This window comes from Anser anser (assembly GCF_964211835.1).
Source record: "Anser anser genome assembly, chromosome: 8".
Classification (NCBI taxonomy): Eukaryota; Metazoa; Chordata; class Aves; order Anseriformes; family Anatidae; genus Anser; species Anser anser.
In genome coordinates, this window is record NC_139728.1 from 9,984,954 (window position 1) to 10,003,079 (window position 18,126).

The 18,126-nt window shown below is 55.5% G+C and overlaps 1 protein-coding gene and 1 long non-coding RNA gene across 4 annotated transcripts in view; one reads left to right on the top strand and one right to left on the bottom strand.

Annotated features, from left to right (window-relative positions):
* The first annotated feature begins 204 nt into the window (after positions 1-204).
* Positions 205-3,458, top strand: LOC310903332. The gene is made up of 2 exons (XR_014587459.1): positions 205-1,148; positions 2,649-3,458. It is a non-coding gene; the product is annotated as an uncharacterized lncRNA (long non-coding RNA).
* Positions 3,459-10,322: 6,864 nt separating this feature from the next.
* The window catches only part of PBX1 (PBX homeobox 1), a 128,485-nt gene continuing 120,681 nt past the window's right edge, over positions 10,323-18,126 (bottom strand). For 2 of the 3 annotated variants that reach the window (XM_083845766.1, XM_083845767.1), the window contains one exon: positions 10,323-15,149. In XM_083845766.1, coding sequence (XP_083701892.1) covers positions 15,057-15,149 — 93 coding nt within the window. In that variant the 3' untranslated portion in view covers positions 10,323-15,056. The remainder of the gene's footprint in view (positions 15,150-18,126) is intronic. The other variant, XR_014587281.1, reaches the window with a different exon arrangement.

Below are 18,126 nucleotides of genomic sequence, written 5' to 3' on the forward strand. Positions count from 1 at the left end.
TTAAGAAACTCATGAAAGCGGCGTGATGGATGCGTTCGAAGATGGCTCTCATTAGCGTCTAATCCTTCCCATCAGCCCCACTTGTCCCTGACACTTTGAGCTTGTTAACCATTTTTTTCAGCACTTTTCAGGGAGCGCTGAAACTGGGGCATAATTGCACTGGTTTGGGTTTCAGATGAATTCCCCACGAAATAGCATTTTCTCCCCTTTACAGCCATGTTGCAATGAGCAGCTGTCAGACCTCGCGGGACCTCTGAGCCCCGCCAGACCTCGTGGGACTGACCCACCCATGCCATGTGGAAATGGCCCTGGGATGCTCCTTGTGGGCTTGCAAAACCTTCTGGCTGCTCAGGAAACCCCGCCAAGAGGATGCCCGAGCTGCTGGGGCTGCCAAGAGTGGCTCTTCTTTGCATCTTGAGGTCTATAATGACATGGAGCTTCTGCACCCATGGGGATGAGCAGGTCCTGGCACTGCTGGAGGAGAAAGGCCACCCAAAATCAGGGCAGTTGCTGCGCTTAGAGGGTGGTGAAGCACTGGAGGCAGTAGGGGAGTCCCCACCCCTGGAGATGCTCAAGAGATGTGTGGACGTGGCACTGGGGGCCATGGGTTAGTGGTGGGACTTGGCTGATGGGACTTGGTGACCCTGAGGGTCTTTTCCGAGCTAGATGGCTGTGGGATTTTATAACACACATCTCCCCTTGCACCGAGAGCGATGGTTCAAGTGTGTCTCGCAGCCAAAAAATTGCAAGGAGGCTTCAAATTAGGTGGCTGCAAAGCCAGGTGGAGCAGATAAATAAATGAGGTCCTTCAGGCGCAAGCCATGCAGCCGAGGGCAGCCGCTTCTGTCTGCTTTCCACTAGAGGTAGCTGGAGCCACGCACAACCCACTGCCAGCCTGGGGATTTCCACATCCCAGCCCCAGATCTGCATCAGTATAAGCCATTAGCCAAAAGCAGGAGGTTGCTCGATGCAGCCCCCTCTCACAGGCTCCATCCTTGTGGTCCGGCCCTGGCCGAGCTTGGGTGGCAAAGCCTGTGTCTGGGGGTATTTTACAGGCAGCAGGAAAAAAAGAATATTCCCCTCTGCTGCTGGAGTTCATCACACGGCTTCTCAGCCCCAGGGAAAGATGTCTGCAATGCTGGAGGAGAGTAAGCTGCTTTTAGCTGCTTGTTCTTGCAGAGGAGGAATGGGGTGGGAGGTTAGTGCTTTGAGGGGGTGCATGGTGGAATATTTTTTTTTTTTTTTTTTGGACAGGAAGGAGTATATTGTGCCGGGCAGCTACTGCCAGGGAGTCGCAATAACCTTGCAAAGCGAGGAGGGAAATGAGGTCGGGAGGAGCGGGGATTATCTGCCTTCCCTGCTCCCAAAGGGATTTTAGCCCTGACTTTTAATAATAGCGAGGAAAGAGGCACACTTCTTGCTTACCCAGAGGGAAAAGCCCTCGGAGCACAAAGAATCAGCCAGAAAAAGCTCTTTTTATCTCACCTCACCATCCCCACGGAGGCGGCCATGCAGCACCCACCCCGTGCCTGCCCCAGCCCCTCTGCCACGGGTCGGGGTCCCGCCTTGTTTCCCCGTCCTGGCCATGCCTTGCTGCTGGTGGCTGTGGGGCTGGCACTGACGGTGAAGGTCTCTAGCTGCCATGACCTCCTTGCTCAGGTCTTGTGGCCATCACCAGTCCCGTTGGCCTGGTCACCTTGGTGCTCCCTTGGTCCATCAGGTGGGATGAGGCCAATGAATGGCGTGAAACAAACCTTTCTGCAGGCACCTTCTTGTGGCACCTTCTTGTGTTTCGCTCCTCAGCAGGGCTAAGCCCTAAACTAACACTGTAAGATGCTCTCAAGAGGGAGTCATTGCCTTCTCCTGCCATCCTCCATGGGGTTTGCTGGGGTTCGAGGGCAGTGGAGCTCTCTGCAGGGTGCCAGGGAGCTTTGACGGATGAGGACTGTTAATATTGAACATATAATTACGCTGGCCGAGGCCGAGAGTCCTTCTGCGGTGGTGCGCAAGGAGGGCATCAATATTAAGGCGAGTTACTAAATGTATCTACCCTAAAGGTGAACTGAAAGGCATTGCAGAGGCCCCCGTCCCGGAGCAGGGTCTCTGCTGAGCTGTGGTGCCCCCATGCTCTCGAGGGGCCTCTTGGGCTTGGGGTGAGACCGAGCCCTCCCAAATCAGGGGGCAACCTGCCAGGAAAGCCACACACGGGCTTAAAATGCTTATTTTCAAGAACTGCGTGGGTTAATTAATAGGAAACAATATTAACGGGGTTGGGGCTTTTAGGGTCGAAGTGTTTCTGGGGCTGGTTTCCAACAGAAGCTGCTCTCACTGCGTGCCCCAGCTCCGGGCGTTGGGGCTGGAAAAGGGCTTTGGGTACCAGGGCTGGGTGGTGCTGGGGGCATCGGGCTGTCTCCTGACCTGCTGGGCTGGTGTTGTTTTTTTTTTTTTTATTGATGGAGAAAAGGAAATAATTTCCCTCTATCAAAAATGAGTGAAAACTTGAAAAATCTCGACAAGGTTTATTTATTAACCCCATCTATTAAAATAGCCACATATCTATTCAGCTGGGGGGGGGGAGGGCTGCACTTTATCTTGCCTTTTCCATGAGTCACAGATCATGTGTTTTTTTTTTTCTTTTTTTTTTCAAGGAAATGATATTGCTGAGTTTCTCACAAGGGGAAAACTGCTGAAGGATGTCAAGGTTCCCCATGGGGCAGCACCGCTTTCCCCCTGCTGACACCATCCCGTGCCCCTGCAGGTGCCGTGGCACCCAATGCCAGCCTGATGGCCCCGTGGCAGCGGTCTGAGACACCGGATCTCCTCCCAGCCATATCAGCGGCTTTCCCAGCCCTGAACTGGGAGCCACCCGCTGCCAGTGAGTGGCAATTTGGTTAAAGGAGGCAGAAAAGCTTCCCTGGCCACCAGCTGGGACTGATCCCCAAACCTCTCCACCAGCAGCGAGCTGTTTCCAGCAGCTGTGCTCAGTGCTGCTGCTGGTCCCTTACCTGCCTGTCTGCACAGGTTTAGGCATTTGTGCCTGAATTTGCGTGTTTTGGCTTGAGAGAGCTTGCCACACACACTCACGACTTCCTGGACCTTTCTTGTTTAGCATCCCGTGAAAAAAATCCATGCTAAGCCAGCCCAATGCAAGCACTGATTTATTTATGCTGGAAGGGGACATGCTTCGCTGTCCTAACACCAGATGCCCAAAATATGTTAAATCAACCCCCAGAATAGAAAGCCCCTCTGATTTTTTCCCCCCTCTCTTTGTCCCTTTGGCGGGATAAGGCTGGAGGCTGCAGGGAGGGCTGCTGAGAGCTGCCTTTGGGGGAGCTGGGTGGCTCTGTGGGATGTTCTGCCCAGGGCCCGCGTCCCCGTGCCCCGCAGCATCAGGGCAGGGGCGCCTTTGTGCGGGATACCAGAAGATTTAGGGCATAATAAATTGTATTTAAAAGTTACAGTGCTGTTGGCCGGGCTTGATGTTATTCATGGCTTTTGCTATGTATGGCGGGCACCAGTTTTACACGGGCCCCTGAGAAGCAGCAGGGTGCTGGTGCCTCCCTCCGCGGCATGGGGCCAGTTTTGACTTTGTGCTGCTGCTTCTTGGTGTGGATCACACCAGGGACAGCCTCAGCTACATCCCAAGGAGGCCATTTCCCCATGGCAGCCCGACAGCCCCCACACCGCATCCAAGAAAAAGCTTTATTTATACCCATTTAGCCGCCTGCCTTTTACATAATTGCAATCATTAACCTTCTCGCTTAATGAAGAACATGGCTGGGGGCTGCCGGACCCCTCCCAGGCTGCGTGGCAGATTCCTGCCCATTGCAATGCCTCGGTCGGCCGAGACGTCCTCCGGATTTGGCCACGGGCAGCAGGGGCCCCAAACCTCCCGGTGCTGGCGGCAGCGGGATTTCGGCTCCCCGTGCCCGCGGGGCCGGCGGGGCTGGCGCTGGCATCTCGTCTCGGCGGCGAAGTCATCCGCGCTGACCACGGGGAGGGTTTTTTGCCCGCCAGGTCCCACTTTGCTCCCCTATATTTAGCCCGTTATGAATATGGAATAGCGTTGAAAATGATTCGGGCAGACATCCCTCTGTCCGGCCGAATAACATCAGCGGCGCTCGTGGGGAAGGCAGCGCTCGCCCTGACAGGGGCCCCCGCCTACCCCCCGCGCCAGGGCAGAGCATGGCCAGCAGAAATCCATGCTGGTGGCCTCGCAGACCTCATCCTGGCTGTTTGGGGTGCTGCAGGAGGACCCCGTAGGATGCCCACCCCGCACCCCCTGCCCCAGGTCTCAGCTGGCCGTGGCTCACCCGAGGGAAGGGGCGCAGCGGGGACGCCGAGCGGTGCCCAGCTGCGCGCCCACCACCAGGGGCAAGGCAGCCTTCTCCCTGCTCCTGCCACCTCCCCGGTGCCCCCCCGGCCACCCGCTGCATCCCGTGGAGACGAAGAGCTCAAGATCTGGTGTTAAACCCCTGCTTCCCCTCCCGGGAAGTGTCCCAGAAGCGTTTGGGCATCCTCCTGCCCCACATCCCCGGGCACTGTCACATCCTCATGTCCCCTGTTGTCAGTGGGGTTGGGGCAGCCCGTGGGGTGAGGAAGGGATGCTGTCCCCATGCGTGGCCTCAGGGCAGGCGAGGGCCCCAGGGGAGCGTGGTGGCACTGGGGCTATCATGACGGCGTGGTGTCCCCATGCTCCTGGCAGAGACAGAGCCGGGTGACAAGGGCCATCAGCTCCCAGCCCGCTCGCTGTCACACAGGGGACAGCAGTGGCACTTGGGGTGGCCTCGCTGTGCTGCTCAGGTGCTCTTTTGGGGCACACCCCCCCCTCTTCCCCCACTGCCTCCCGCCCTTTGCATCACCCTGTCCCAAAAGCCAGGTAGGACCAGGGGGGCAGATCTCCCCCGCCCCCAAAAGACACCCCCCCCCCAGGCCCTCCAGACCCGTTTTGCTCTTGGGGGGGGGGGGGGGGGGGGGGGGAGGTTGAGGCTTACGGTTGCTTTTGGGCATCGTGGAAAAGAGGGAAAACAGCTTTATTCAAGCCGTTAATGAAATGTCATTTGTGATTCCCTTCCATGGGCATCACGTGGAGGGCTGGGGGGGGGGGGCAGAGCTGCAGCCCCCTCGGTTGCACTGGCTCAGGCAGGGGCTGCCGCTGGTTGCATTTGTTCCTCTTTTTTGGAAGAGGGGGAAATGTTTAAAAGCATCACCATGCGCTCACCCCTTCCCCAGTGGGGGTCCCGCAGAGCCTCGCTGCCCCCCTGCACAAAAAGCAGCCCCGCGCCCCATTTCCTCCCACCCCTTCCCAATTTCTGCGCGAGCCTCCGCGGCCGTTAGCGGGTTTCACTAATCTTTCTGTCAGTGGGGTACTTTATGGCAATTGGAAACTAATTAACGTTCATCTCGGCGGCTAATCGCATAAAAAACCCACCGCGGTGGACTCGTAAAATAACGACGGCACGTGAGCGCGCGAGCTGGGGGGTCCTGATCGAGCCCGGCGGGATGGGAGCTCCCCCAAACCAGGACGGTCCCCAAAAACCCAGGGGTGGGCAACGGGGTCACATCCTGCCACCACCAGCCCTAGGACCTGGCTCCTGACCTGCTGAGCCCCATCCTGATCCTCCTCCCTCTGGCCGCTGGGACCCAAGGGGTGAGAAGGATGGTGCTGGGAGGTGGTCCTGTTGCACGGGGACGCCTTTAGGAAGCCAGGCGAAAATCCCGTGCTGCTGTTGGGGCGCGTCCCCCCTCCTGGAGCAGCAGCCCGGGGTGGCAGCGAGCCCACCAAGGAGCGAGGAGCGGGAGGAAGAGCCAGGGCTGCAGCCACACGCCACTACCGCCTCCGACAAAAGGCAGCGTCCGCGCAGCCGGGAGAGCGCCCGAGGGCAGGGACAGCCCCGGTGACCTTCAGAGGACACTCAGCAGACGGGAAGAGGCCCTGATCGGGCCGGACAGGTACGCCCTGGGGTCCTCCCCACCTGGCCGTGCGCAGCGGAGGTCCCCCAGGAGGCTCCCCAGCAGCCTTCAGCCACCATCAGCCTCAACCCTGCTCGCCAGCCCCTGGTTTTGTCCCTTCCAGCCCACGTCAGGATCCTGAGAGGAGGAAGGAAAAACCCTATAATGAAAAACCCTACAAGGAAAAACCCTACAGGGAAAAACCCTATAAGGAAAAACCCTGTAAGTTTGTACAGTGTGAGCCCTAGTGCCGGGTAAAGCCGGGGTGACAGCTGCGTATCCGTGTATTTAAATGGGGTTTTCTGTGGGAGCAGGGCGCACGCATCTCCTTAGTGCCTAATAGGGCTGTCTCCATCAATATGCCCCAAAAAAGAGCCTAATTAACTTTGCTTAAGACACTTCCACCTGTCTCTAGGTGCGTAGGTGTGTCAATGTGGGCACTCCTGCAATGCTCATCTCACCCCAGGGGTGTTTCTGCCCCTTGTGGGGCTGCTGCCAAGATGCAGCCTCTGTAGGGCACGGGTGGGATGCACCAAGCTGGGTGTCCTGCCTGGATCACCCACCGGGATGCTGCTGCAGTAACAGGTTAAATATTTTAACAGGAATTAGCCATGCGTTGAAGGTAGAACAGGCTCCTTGCCTTCACTCTTCTGGTTTTCCCTTTTCCTTCTATGCGACTGGAAGCTTATTAACGAGATCAGAGGCTGGAGCCTAATTAGCAGCAGGACGAGGGAGACATGCTGGAGCTGAGTCAGTGAGCGAGCGGGATCATCGCCTGGCTGCTTCCAAATGTCCCCAAAATGTCCCCAAATGGGACAGGCAGCCCCTGCCCGGGCCCCTCACCCCCTCGCCATGCCACCCACGGCCCCAGAAAACACCCCCCGGGGTCTAGGAAGAAAACAAAGAAAAATCACAGCAGGAAAACTTATTTTAAAAAAAAAAATCTTTATTTTTTTTTCCCCTTCTTTCTGCCACCTCTTGCCTGCTCTGGAGGTTTAAGGGGAGGACAGACTGACCCAGCAGGACAGGGACGTGCCTCAAGAGGAGAAGCTGCCGCGCTGCCCAGGCGCCGCTCCTGTAATTTGCACCTTGTGAAGGCGATAGCAGGCATGCGGCTCCGGCTTTCATTTGCATTTTTAATTAGCTGGGATCTCGCAGCACCTCTGGGCTCCCTTGCCCTTGCTGGGGCCAGCGGTGGCCGCTTGCTAACGGAGATGATTTTTGGGGTCAAATGAAGCGTTTTGGTGGCCTGCAGGGAACGGCGAGCACGGAGGTGGCTCCCAGCCCTCCAGCACCCAGGGCAAGGCACGGAGACCTCGGCTTGTCACCGCCACCCGCGGCTGTGCCCACCCACGCTCCTTCCTCCCCACCCTCCTCCTCCTCCACCCCACACCTTCAGCCCCTTTTTCCTCGCCGCACCCGACAGCAGCTCTGCTGCTTCATTATCCTGCTCCTGAACACAATCCCCCCTCTAAAGCTATTAAAACTCAACCTCATTAGCAATAATTAAAAGGTGGAGTGCACGTTCCCAGTAGATCCTGCCTCCAGGCTGGGTCATTTTGGTTTTTTTTTTTCCAGACTCCCACACCCGCTGTGACACCCCAGGAGGTCCCCACGGTGCCAGCAGGGCAGGGACATGGGGACAGCTCCGTCCCCTGCCCGCCCCGGGGGCTCTGCCTGCAAATAAAAAATATTTTACTACAAAGCAGAGTGACTCCAAAGAGTGATGGGCTGGCTGGCGAGACCCACTCCCGTTTATGGCGGCCGTAAGTTATAGACTCCCGGTGAACTGGAGAAAACATAACAATCACCTTTTATAGGCGAAACTTCCCGCAGTATATTAAATTCCCCGGCAAACAGACACGGGGTTTACTGCCGACCGTAACTTTAATGCCTCCAAACCACTCGGTTATTTCGGAGGGATTACGAATAACTGGGGCGGGGGGTATTATGAATAACTGCAGGCAGGGTTGGTCCTGGTGGCCACGGTGGGGACGAGCCCAGGGGATGGTCCCCCTGCACTGGGATCGCATTTGGCAGCACTGGTGCCACTGGTGGGAGGGCTCTGCTCCGGGAAAGGCTTCTGCAGCATCTGCTGGGGCCAGACAGGGCTGCTGATCTTTATTTTTTTTTAAATTTTATTTTATTTTATTATTTTATTTTATTTTATTTATTTTATTTTATTTTATTTTTTCTTTCTTTTCTTTTTTCTCTTTTTTCTTTTTTCTTTCTTTCTTTTCTTTTCTTTTCTCTTTTCTTTTCTTTTCTTTTCTTTTCTTTTCTTTTCTTTTCTTTTCTTTTCTTTTCTTTTCTTTTCTTTTCTTTTCTTTTCTTTTCTTTTCTTTTCTTTTCTTTTTTCTTTTCCTATTTACTTTTATTTTATTTTATTTACTTTTATTTTATTTTAATTATTTTATTTTTTATTTTATTTATTTTGTTTTATTTTATTCTATTTTGCTTTATTATTTTATTTCATTTCATTTCATTTTATATTTTATTTTATTCCTGTTCCACTTCTTGCTCCAAAAAATTGTAAACTGAATTGGATGAGAATCGGAAAATGTGGCAGAGCCTCCCCTCCGGGCTTGCTACACCCAGAGCTGGGCCTCCGCAGCTAAACTTGGTTGCCCAAATAGGGGAAAACAGGAAAAAAAAAATCCCATTTATAAATGAGAAGGGGGGGAAGCCCCACCAGAAGAAGCTGTGGGTGCAGAGGGAAAGGAGACGGCAGCTCCCGTAGCACAGAGGCAGACAGCCCGGTTTGGCTGGCGTGGGCTGGGTTCCCCCATTAGCCACAGGCAGGGAAGGGGGGTGCTGACCCCTGGGCTCCTCCAGCACCCCAAAAGCATCTCTCTGGGGCTGCTTGCACCCTCCCCGGCCCCCATCCTGCTCGTGCCCGTCCCCCAGCGCATCGCCAATTTTTGGGGGGTGATTTTCTCGACAAAGCCCGCCGAGACCTAGCATTTCTCTGCTTGGAGCCTGGCTGAGCGTTTATTGGAATGAACCAGCTGGGAGCGAGGTGATATTTAGACTGGTATTAGGAGAGCACCGGCGGAGGGAGATAATTCCGGGGGCACTTTCGCAGCGCCGGTGCCGGGGGGCTGCTGGCAGCCAGCGATACAGCTAATGCGCAGCCGGCGCTGGAGGCCGGCCCGCGCTGATACGGCTGTGTTATTTAGAAGAGAAAGGTCAGGCCGGAGATTGAATAATCATTGACAAGAAACCCACAGGGGAGCGCAGGGCAGCGACTGCAGGAGAGCTCGGGCATCCTCGTGCTGCCGGGGATTTTGGCTGGCATCCTGCATCCCACATCCCTCATCCCTCATCCCTCATCCCTCATCCCACTTCCCACATCCCACATCCCACTTGTTTTGCTCCAGAACACCTGGAATTGGGACATGCCATCCCCCCCCGAGGTCACACTGAGCACCCCCAGCCATCAGCAGTGGTGTAGGTGTGCTGGGAGCCCCCCAGAAAGCCCCCAAATCTTCCTCTGCTAGCACCTGGCACAGGGCTGCGCTGCCCTGGGTTTCTGCCCACTCACGGATTCTTCCGGAAATGGCAAATTGTTTTTAAGTTGAAAAATAAATTTTCGCTCAGAAACATTTTCAAAACTTTTATTCTTTTAACTGAAATAATAATAATAATAAAAAAGGCAAAACACCAAGTCTTCCTCTCCCTCCCCACCCCTGCCCCATCTCTGGAGGTAATAAAGAAAAACCCCATTTTGAGCTTTTTTCTGGAAAGCAGCACCAACAGAAAACCCCAAACAAATGGAAATGGAGGATTTAAAAAAAAAACCTTTTTTGCTCGGCCACGTCTGTGCTTCCTCTCCGGGCACGCTGCCGGGATGGGAATTTCTCCCGGAGGTGGGCTGGGGGCTCCGTGGTGGCCGTGGCGCTGGCTGCAGAGCCGCCGGGGGCGAAGGCATCACGCGTCCGTCTGGCAGAGGTGGAAATGGGGCCAGCTGTGCCCACAGCCCTCGTCCCTTCCCAGCAGAGCCCATCCGTGGTCCCCAGTGCTGAAATGGGGACCAGGAACCCCCCCGCCTCCCCCTGCCCGGGGAAACTGAGGCACGGGGGCCGGCGGGATGCTGCGCATCAGGCACCGGCCCCGCGTCTCCTCCCTCCTGCTCCCAGGGGATGCCCCCAGGAGGGAAGCACCTTTGCTCACCCCAAACCCTTCCTGCCCCAAACCCGACACCAGAGGAGAGGAGCCCGGGGGTCGCTGTCCCCCACCGACCCCGGCTCGCTTTCCTTTTTCCTCCCAAAAAATACGCCAGGTTTGGTTTAAATTTTTTTTTTTTTTTTTTTTTTGCAACAAAAGAAACTATTTATTTGGAATATGCATTACCAGTACAAATCAGGAAACTGTAAAACCTACACCTTGTTAGTATCGTCATAGAACATAAAAGTCTCAATTGGGATCAGAAAGACAGAGGCCTTTTTTTTCTTTACAGAAGCAGAAAAGCTTAAAGTTTCAAAACCAGGTCGGAACAGAGTCTTTTTTTTTTTTAGCTTTTTTTTTTTTTTAATATTTGGAAACCATTAAGAAAAAAAAGGGGAAAAAAAAAAAGAGAGAAAAGCAACGCAGAACAAGTGGATCATCTTTACAAGGGACAGAGAAGGCTTTGCAAGGAGAACAAAAAAAAAGCAAACCAACAAAACCAACCCCCCAGGCAACGTCTGATTTACAACATCTTAATAATAATAATAATAATAATAATAAAGGTGTATGAAAACAAAAGGACTCCAGGAAACCTCGGGATTAAAAAAGAACACCCCAAAACCCTAAACTGTTCGGTGATGTGAAAAGTTAGAGGTTTTTTCCTTTGGGGGGGGGGGGCAAGGAAAAGCATCTTCAAGAAGAGATGCCTGCTCCTCGAACCCCACCTGCAGCTGCACCCATCTGGGGAGATCCGTGGGGGCATTTTGGCCGTGTCCCACCCGTGGCTGGGGGCTGCCACGTCCCTTGTCCCTTGTCCCTTGTCCCTCCCAAAGCCCCTGCGCTGCGGTGGCACCCGTGGGCCCTGCAGTGACCCCACAGGGTGGATGGTGGCAGTGGGGTCGGCACCTTCGCGGCTCCCCGTTCTGTATTTGGGGGCTGAGCACATTGGGCTCTTGCAACAAATGTTTGGAGCTGTGGCATGGCCGGGATTTGGGGCAGAGAGTAAGGGTGCCGAAGCCCACTGCCGGAGTTTTGGGGAGGATTCCTGCCTTTTTAATCCCTTCGGTGCAGCTCGGCACCGCACACCGCCCCAAGGCACCGAGATCTGCATCCCCACGGGGGGCGTCTCCTCCCCAAAACCCCCAAAGCAGTCAGAGAGATTTCGTAGGGCCGGGTGGCAAAAGAGGTGGGGACCACGTGGAGAAGAGCCCCCCCACCCCAAAAAAACACCGCTGTCACTTTTCACATCACTCGGATCCCAGCTCAAAAAGCAAAGGGGAGAGGAAGCTGCAAGGCCATCGTCTCGGACAGGACAAAAAAAAAAGTCATCATCATCATCAACCCCTCCCTCCCCCCCCAAATAATGCCAAAAATAAAAAATTAAAATTAAAAAAAAAAAAAAAGGCAATTTCTGGGTCTCAACGTTAAGAAACATAAAGTGTTAGAATGTACCTATTAATGCTCACTATTCCAACCATTTTTTTTAAAGTTTTACAAAATGAATTACTGTCACTTTTTAAACATTGTGTAATAAGAAATGAGTGTGCACAACTCTACACTTTTCTAGCATTCTTGAACTAATTCACAAATGCGAGAAAATTAAAAAAAAAATGGGGAAAACAAACAAAAAAAAAGAAGATGAATGTAGGTAGTCTGATGTTATAAACTATACAGGAATGAAGCGCTTGTTGCCACAGAAAGAACAGGGATGGGACCTTCCCCCTGCTCAATTTTGCGTGCTAAGAGGGTCATTTTTTATTCTTTTATTATAAACACTATTAAATTCAGACTGCGTTTTTGGTTTTTTTTTTTTTCCTTTATCTGAATATACAAGAACATTCATTATCAAATGTTCGTTATCATCAATACTACAAAGAACGAGACACAAATCGCAAGAAACAATGGAAAATGTTAATAAAGCTGAAAGAATCGTCGAGTTTTTTTTGTGTTTTTTTTTTCGTTTTTATTTTTTTTGAGTTTCTGCAGTTTTTTTTGTTTGTTTTTTGTTTTTTTGTTTCGTTTTGTGTTTTTTTTTTTTTTGGTATCGAAGTCAGGTTTTTCTGGGCAGAAAAAAAAAATAAAATAAAAATGGGGAAGAAGGAAAAAAAAAAAACCACAACACTTTGGGTTGGGGAAAGGGGACGGGCTGGGGGCTAAAACCGTTCAAATAAAAAATTTTAAAAAAATAACAAAAAGCAAAGCAAAAAGAAGGCATAGCGACCACCGGCCAGCTCCGACAACGCAACCCAGAGGGACGAAGCAGGGTGGGGATGGGTGAAGAAGTACCGTGGAGGAGCGAGGAGCGAGCATCGTGCCCGCGCAGGGCGGCGGGGGGCTGTTGGGCAGGGACAGGACAGGGACAGGGACAGGGACAGGGACAGGGACAGGGACAGGGACAGGGACGGGGACAGGGACAGGGACAGGGACAGGGGCAGGGACAGGGACAGGGACGGGGACAGGGACAGGGACAGGAACGGGGTCAGGCAGCCCTGGCAGCGTGCACGGGGCTGGGGTTTGGTCTCGTCCCCGGCTGCTTTCCGGGAGGTACTGGAGCTGCTGGAGGTGGTGGTGGCCACGGGAGGAGGAGAGCGGGGAGCTGGGCGCAGTGGGAAGGTGGGCAGCACCTGCCGGCTGGCATTTTGGGGGAAAAAATAACCTTCTCCTTGCCCTCTGCAGATTCTCATCATCCCCCAAAGCAGGTGCAGCACAGGCAGCCCTAAGCCCTGGATTTAGCACTGCAAACGCCGCCCGACACGGGGGAAGGAGGGAGCGCGCTGTGCCCGCAGGATGCAGCAGCCTTCGTCCCAGCCAGCCTGCCCCTCTCCAACTGAGGATTCTCTTTTTTTGGGCTAAATCTCTCAAGACCTGGGGCATTTACTCCCATCAGTAAGAAGTGGGAGACAGAGGCTTGCCCTGCCCAAAGCAGCTGGGCTGCGGGGGGCTCGCTGTGGACTCGGGCTCCGAGGCGCTGTTGTAAGCATCTTCTTCCCAGAGCAGGAGCAGCAAGTACCTCGTCACCAGAGACACAAAAACCAAGCAAGCGGCAGATTTTGCAGCTTTCGGCCTGCCTTTCACATCTGCGCTAGTCCTGCTCCGATCCCCCCCAAGAGAACAATTCACCGACACAAGACTTCCCTGATTTGGGGGAAGGTCGCCTATTTTTGGAGCCCCACGGGGCTGCCCCCTGGGGAAAGGCAGGCTTCGACTCCACAGCACCCGAACCATAATGAGAAGCAGCCACGCTGCCTCCGTGGGACCAAATCCTGCCTCTGTTTTTTTTTTTTTTTTTTTTTTTTTGATAGAAGGGTGAAAATTGTTCTGGCAGAGCTTGAATTTTAAAAGTTTCCTGCTTAACACTGCCCTGCGCCCCCAAATGCCTACCCGGCCACCTTGTGTCTGCTGTAAGCGCCCCCGTGGCCAGGAGCTCATGCATGGCATGGGACAACGGGTGCTCCGCACCCAGCTCTTCATCCAAAGCCCCTGCCTCCCTGCAGGAGCTGCCCCAAGGTGTATTTCAGCAGGACGAAGCCCTGTTTTCCACCCATCGCCAGCTGTCCAAAAAGCAGACCAGAAAAGCAGGGCAGAAAATCACACGAGTTCTCCCACGGCTTCGGCTGCCACTCCGCAGAGTGACTCCAAGCTGCAGGTGAAGGACAGCCCCAAAGGGACGCCCGCTTGGCCTTACAGGGCTTCACCCTCAAGCAAACCCATTGTATTAATCACTGCCAAAGGCACCCAGCACGTGGGGTCCCGCTGCTCCGGCCACGCACTGACAAATGGCTTTGGGGACCCGGAGGGTGCGACCACCCTCTTGGGACCCTGCCTGTGCTGGGGAAACCCACGTCTTCCTTCGCACAGCGTGCTCCCGGCGCCTGCTCGGCTCTGCAGCTGGTGACAACACGAGCCACCACCACGCGATGCTCTTCTCCACGCCAAAACGTCCGCTGCTGGCCTCCCCAGGTGCTGCGGGAACACTGCTTGGGTCCCATCCATCGTTACCTAACGCTCGGTCACATAAACCACCGCGGATGCGCTCGGCGCTTTCGCGACGCGCGAGGGCGATTCCTCACCTGCCTCTGCCTCCTTGCCTTCCCTCCGCTCCTGCCCTTCCCCAGCAGCTCCGCAAGGCCGGCGCCCGGCAGGGTTTCACCTCTCGGGGCACACAGAGAGCCGCCGCGTTTGGGGTCTGCGGCCGAGCAGGGCGGGGAGAAGGGCGAGCTGGTGGCGTCCGGGGGCTGGGAAGGGGCTGGTACCTTCAGAAAGCACCGGGGAGCACCACAGGGGGGGCATTCGGCTCCTTCTCCTACGTGCACTGGGGCCGCGTTCGCCCGCCCTGCACCCCTGGGGACTCGCCGCGGCACGGCGACGCGCTCGCTACGTCCAGGAGCGGCAGAGAGGAGGGGGCAGCGGGGCGGGGGGCTGCCGCGGCGTGTTCCTACTGAGAGGTAGCGTGAGAGGAGCGGGCCGAGCGGGGCTGCCTGCGAGCGAAGGGCTGAGACTCGACTGAGGTTCGTTGTTTGGCTCCTCGGGAAGACAGCCAGCACGAGGCCATGCACTGCTTTTGGTTTGTTTGGTGTGGCGGTGGTTGGTTTTTTGTGTTTGGTTTTGTTTTTGTTTTTTTTGCTTTTCCTCCTGAAAATCCTTCTACCTGTCGAAATATCCTTCGGTGGGGAGGTGGGGGGGAGGGAGGTGTTGTGGCGGTGGCAAGGGGCGGGGGGAGAGCGGCTTCTACCCAGAAAAGAAAGGGAAGAGAGTATAAAGAAGTGTCCAGATTGGCTGAAAAAAGCATCCCGACGAAGAGAAGAGAAGAGAAGGAGTCTTCTTGTGTGTGCTGATTGGTTTCACCTCCAGTCTGACTGCTGCGGTGTTAGGAGAGGCCCCCTCCCCTCCCGCCCCCGCCGGGGCCGGCTCAGCCAGGGATGCAATTTGCTGGGAGATCAGTTGGAGGTATCAGAGTGAACGCTGCCAGGGCCTTCTGTGGGGGAGGTCACCGACGACGGGGTAGTAGCGTCTTGCCAACCTCCATTAGCCTGCGGGGAGGGAGACACAAAGCCGTCAGCACCAAGGGCACCCAACAGAACGCCTGGTACCCCCCCCGAAACGTCCACCCGCCTCCCAGCGGTGTGATCGGGTGGAGTTAGGGATGGGTCCCCCCCGGCTCCGTCACCCCCATCCCACCGTGGCCACGGCAGCTTGGGACGGTTTGGGTGGAAATGGGGGTTTTTGGTGAATTGTAAGTGTTCACGGGAATTCTGTCCTTTTAAAAAAATAAAGGTATTTTGCAGAAACCCTGTACTCTCTTTTTTTTAACCCTCTTATAGAATCCTTCCCCATACGGAAGGAGGAAAATAGCAAACAACTTCCATCTTTGAACAGGAAACCCCATTCTGGTACTCTACGTGGACCCAGGCACTAGGAAAATGCAGGACAAGAGAAAAGCAGCAGCACCCATGGGACCTATGAGCCACAGTATGCCCCTGGCATCACCCCACGCCCCGCTGCCACCTTTCGGGGCACCCCTCCTCCTGCACAGCCCCTGCTGGGGAGGCTTCAGCCAGGGGAAGCTGTCAGCAAGGCACAGAACTGCTGCCCTGTGCATCCGCGGCTCTCCGGGGCTCAGCGGGTCGGACACCCATCCCCAAAGCTCCCCCCGCTGCCACCTGCAGGCATCCCAGGACTGCCCTGCACGACGTGGTGGGGATGTCCCACTACGTCCCCCAGTGGAGCAGCACACCCAGAGCTGCACCCCGAGCATCCTCCCCAGGGCCACGCTGGGCAGGCAGGGCTTTGGGACACCTCCCAGCACAAGAGGCTTCCCAGGAGCAGCACCAACAAGCCTCTGCCACCCGGGGCTGGTCCTCCACGCTCCCCGGTGCCCCTCTGTGAGGGACCCCAAGCTGCAACGCAGCGGAGATGCAACCACTGTACATCCAAGGGCTCACGTAGCAAAGGCAGGCACTGTTTTTCTCGTTTTTTCAACCAATTCAGGAGTCGGCAACGCATGCCCCAGTGCACAGCCCAAATCCTCCGGCCTCTGGAGGGCAGAGCTGGCCAGAGGGCCCCGGCTGCCGCACACCAGAGCTCACAAAAGCCGCTCCTCCGTGGCTGCCGTCCCCTTTGGAGAGGAGCAGATGTCGCACCCCACCTCCTCTGCTCGCTCTGACATTGATTCAGTGCTCCGCTAATTAATCCTTCCCGACTCCTGCCTGCGCTGAGTCGGCAGCAGCCGCCGTCCCGCTTCAGACGTGCCCGGGCTGCTGCGCCCTCGCCGGCTGCCTGTCCTGGTGCCTGCTGCCGCAGGGCATCCATCACCGGGGCTGACAGCCCCACAGCCGGGACCCCGCGGCACGCAGAGCTGTGTGCATCGTGGCAGGGGGCCACAAGGACGTTCTGGGGACGTGCCCACCCCAAAGTGCCCAGGGGTATGGGTAGGAACCCACAGCTGCCCGGTGCATGGAGCAGGACCGCTGGCTGGCCCCTGCCCACCCTCGCCAAGGGGTATCGGGGCTGGGAGCAAAGAGCCACCAAAAGGCAAGTTTTGGGGTCTAAAACCAACCTGCGGCACGGCGTGCAAAAAGCAGAAAAGACAGGAGTCAAATATAACCGGCTTGCACACTCCCCATGGACACTTCCAAGTGTGCCAGCACACACCGTGCCTTGCAACGGCGTGCAGGCAACAGAAAGAAAGGTGGAAACCACAACCAGAAGTTGGTGGCGGGTTAGCAAACACCGCTCGCCCTCACCTTGGGTGCAAGCATGAAACCAGACCACGCACAGACACTTACGGCCTCGCTAACAACCCTGCAGGTGCCTGCGGTGACACCTGGGCTTGCGGTGCCCCCGTGGCCGGCTCGCACCCACGCACGGGCCCCGGCATCTCGCACCCCGAGACGCGGCACCCACCCTTCCGCGTCTTGGACCACTGCAAGAGGCAGCAATTACTGTAGATTATCAGCCCGACAGTGACAGGCCGTGTAAAGAGAGACACAGAGCCAACTCCACCGCCCAGAGACTGGCATATTCAAGTACACTTAGGACATTAATAGCAATTTACGTGCCATCAGTGAGAGAGAACCACAATAGCTGCGCTGGCAGCCTCTTATTACGAAGCCTGTTATTTGTTGGAGTTACAAGCTATAATCACAACAGAAACTTTCAAAACCCTTATCTTCCGTGACGCACCAAATCTATTTCAGAGCCGTAATTGCTATGTCACCGGAGAGTTTGCTGCTTAATGCACTCAGATGCCATTTAGTGTTTGCAGGGTCATTACAGCGAGCAGAAGGGGGGAGAGGCGGCGGGGGCTGCTCAGAGCAGGGCTCGGTCCCTATTGTGCTGAACTATTTTTAGAGAGGCTTTTTCATGCCTGCCACGGCTGAGAGGAGCAAGGTTGAGGGGGGGGGGGGGGAAACGTCTTGAAGACAATGGCTGCGGTGCCTCAATGCTCAGCACCTCTCTCTTGTGCCCCCCCATACACAGGGAAGCCCCGCTGTGCTCGAGGTGGGAATCAGCCTTCACCTTTTGCAGGAAAGGAGGTTCTGTACCCCTGATGAGCATTTCCCACAGTCCCATCCAGTGGGAAGACGAGAGGATGCTGGTGAGACGCTGACCCACGCTCCCATGGGTCTGGTCATAAAGGTGCTTCCCTCCGCTCACTCTCCTGCTCCCCCAGCCCCCAAGTTAGGGGCCAAAAGAGGCCTCAGGGTTGGCCACAACTTCAGCATCTCGATGCCATCCTTTGCTGCATGGCACGTACAAGCTCTCCACGACGAGGCTGGATCCTTCCCTCTTCTTTCACCCCACTGCTGCACTCACCAAGCTATGTGCAGGATGAACGCGATCCCACCCAGCTGGCCTGGCCCCTTTGCAAGGAGATCTCTTGGGATCGGACTAGTAAATCCCTCGGGATCCGCTGTGATGAACACCCCTCAAAGAGGGAGCCTGGGGAGGAGGCAGCAGCCCCTGCTCACAGCCCCCGCACACAGCGGTGACTTCCTTGGGAGGGAC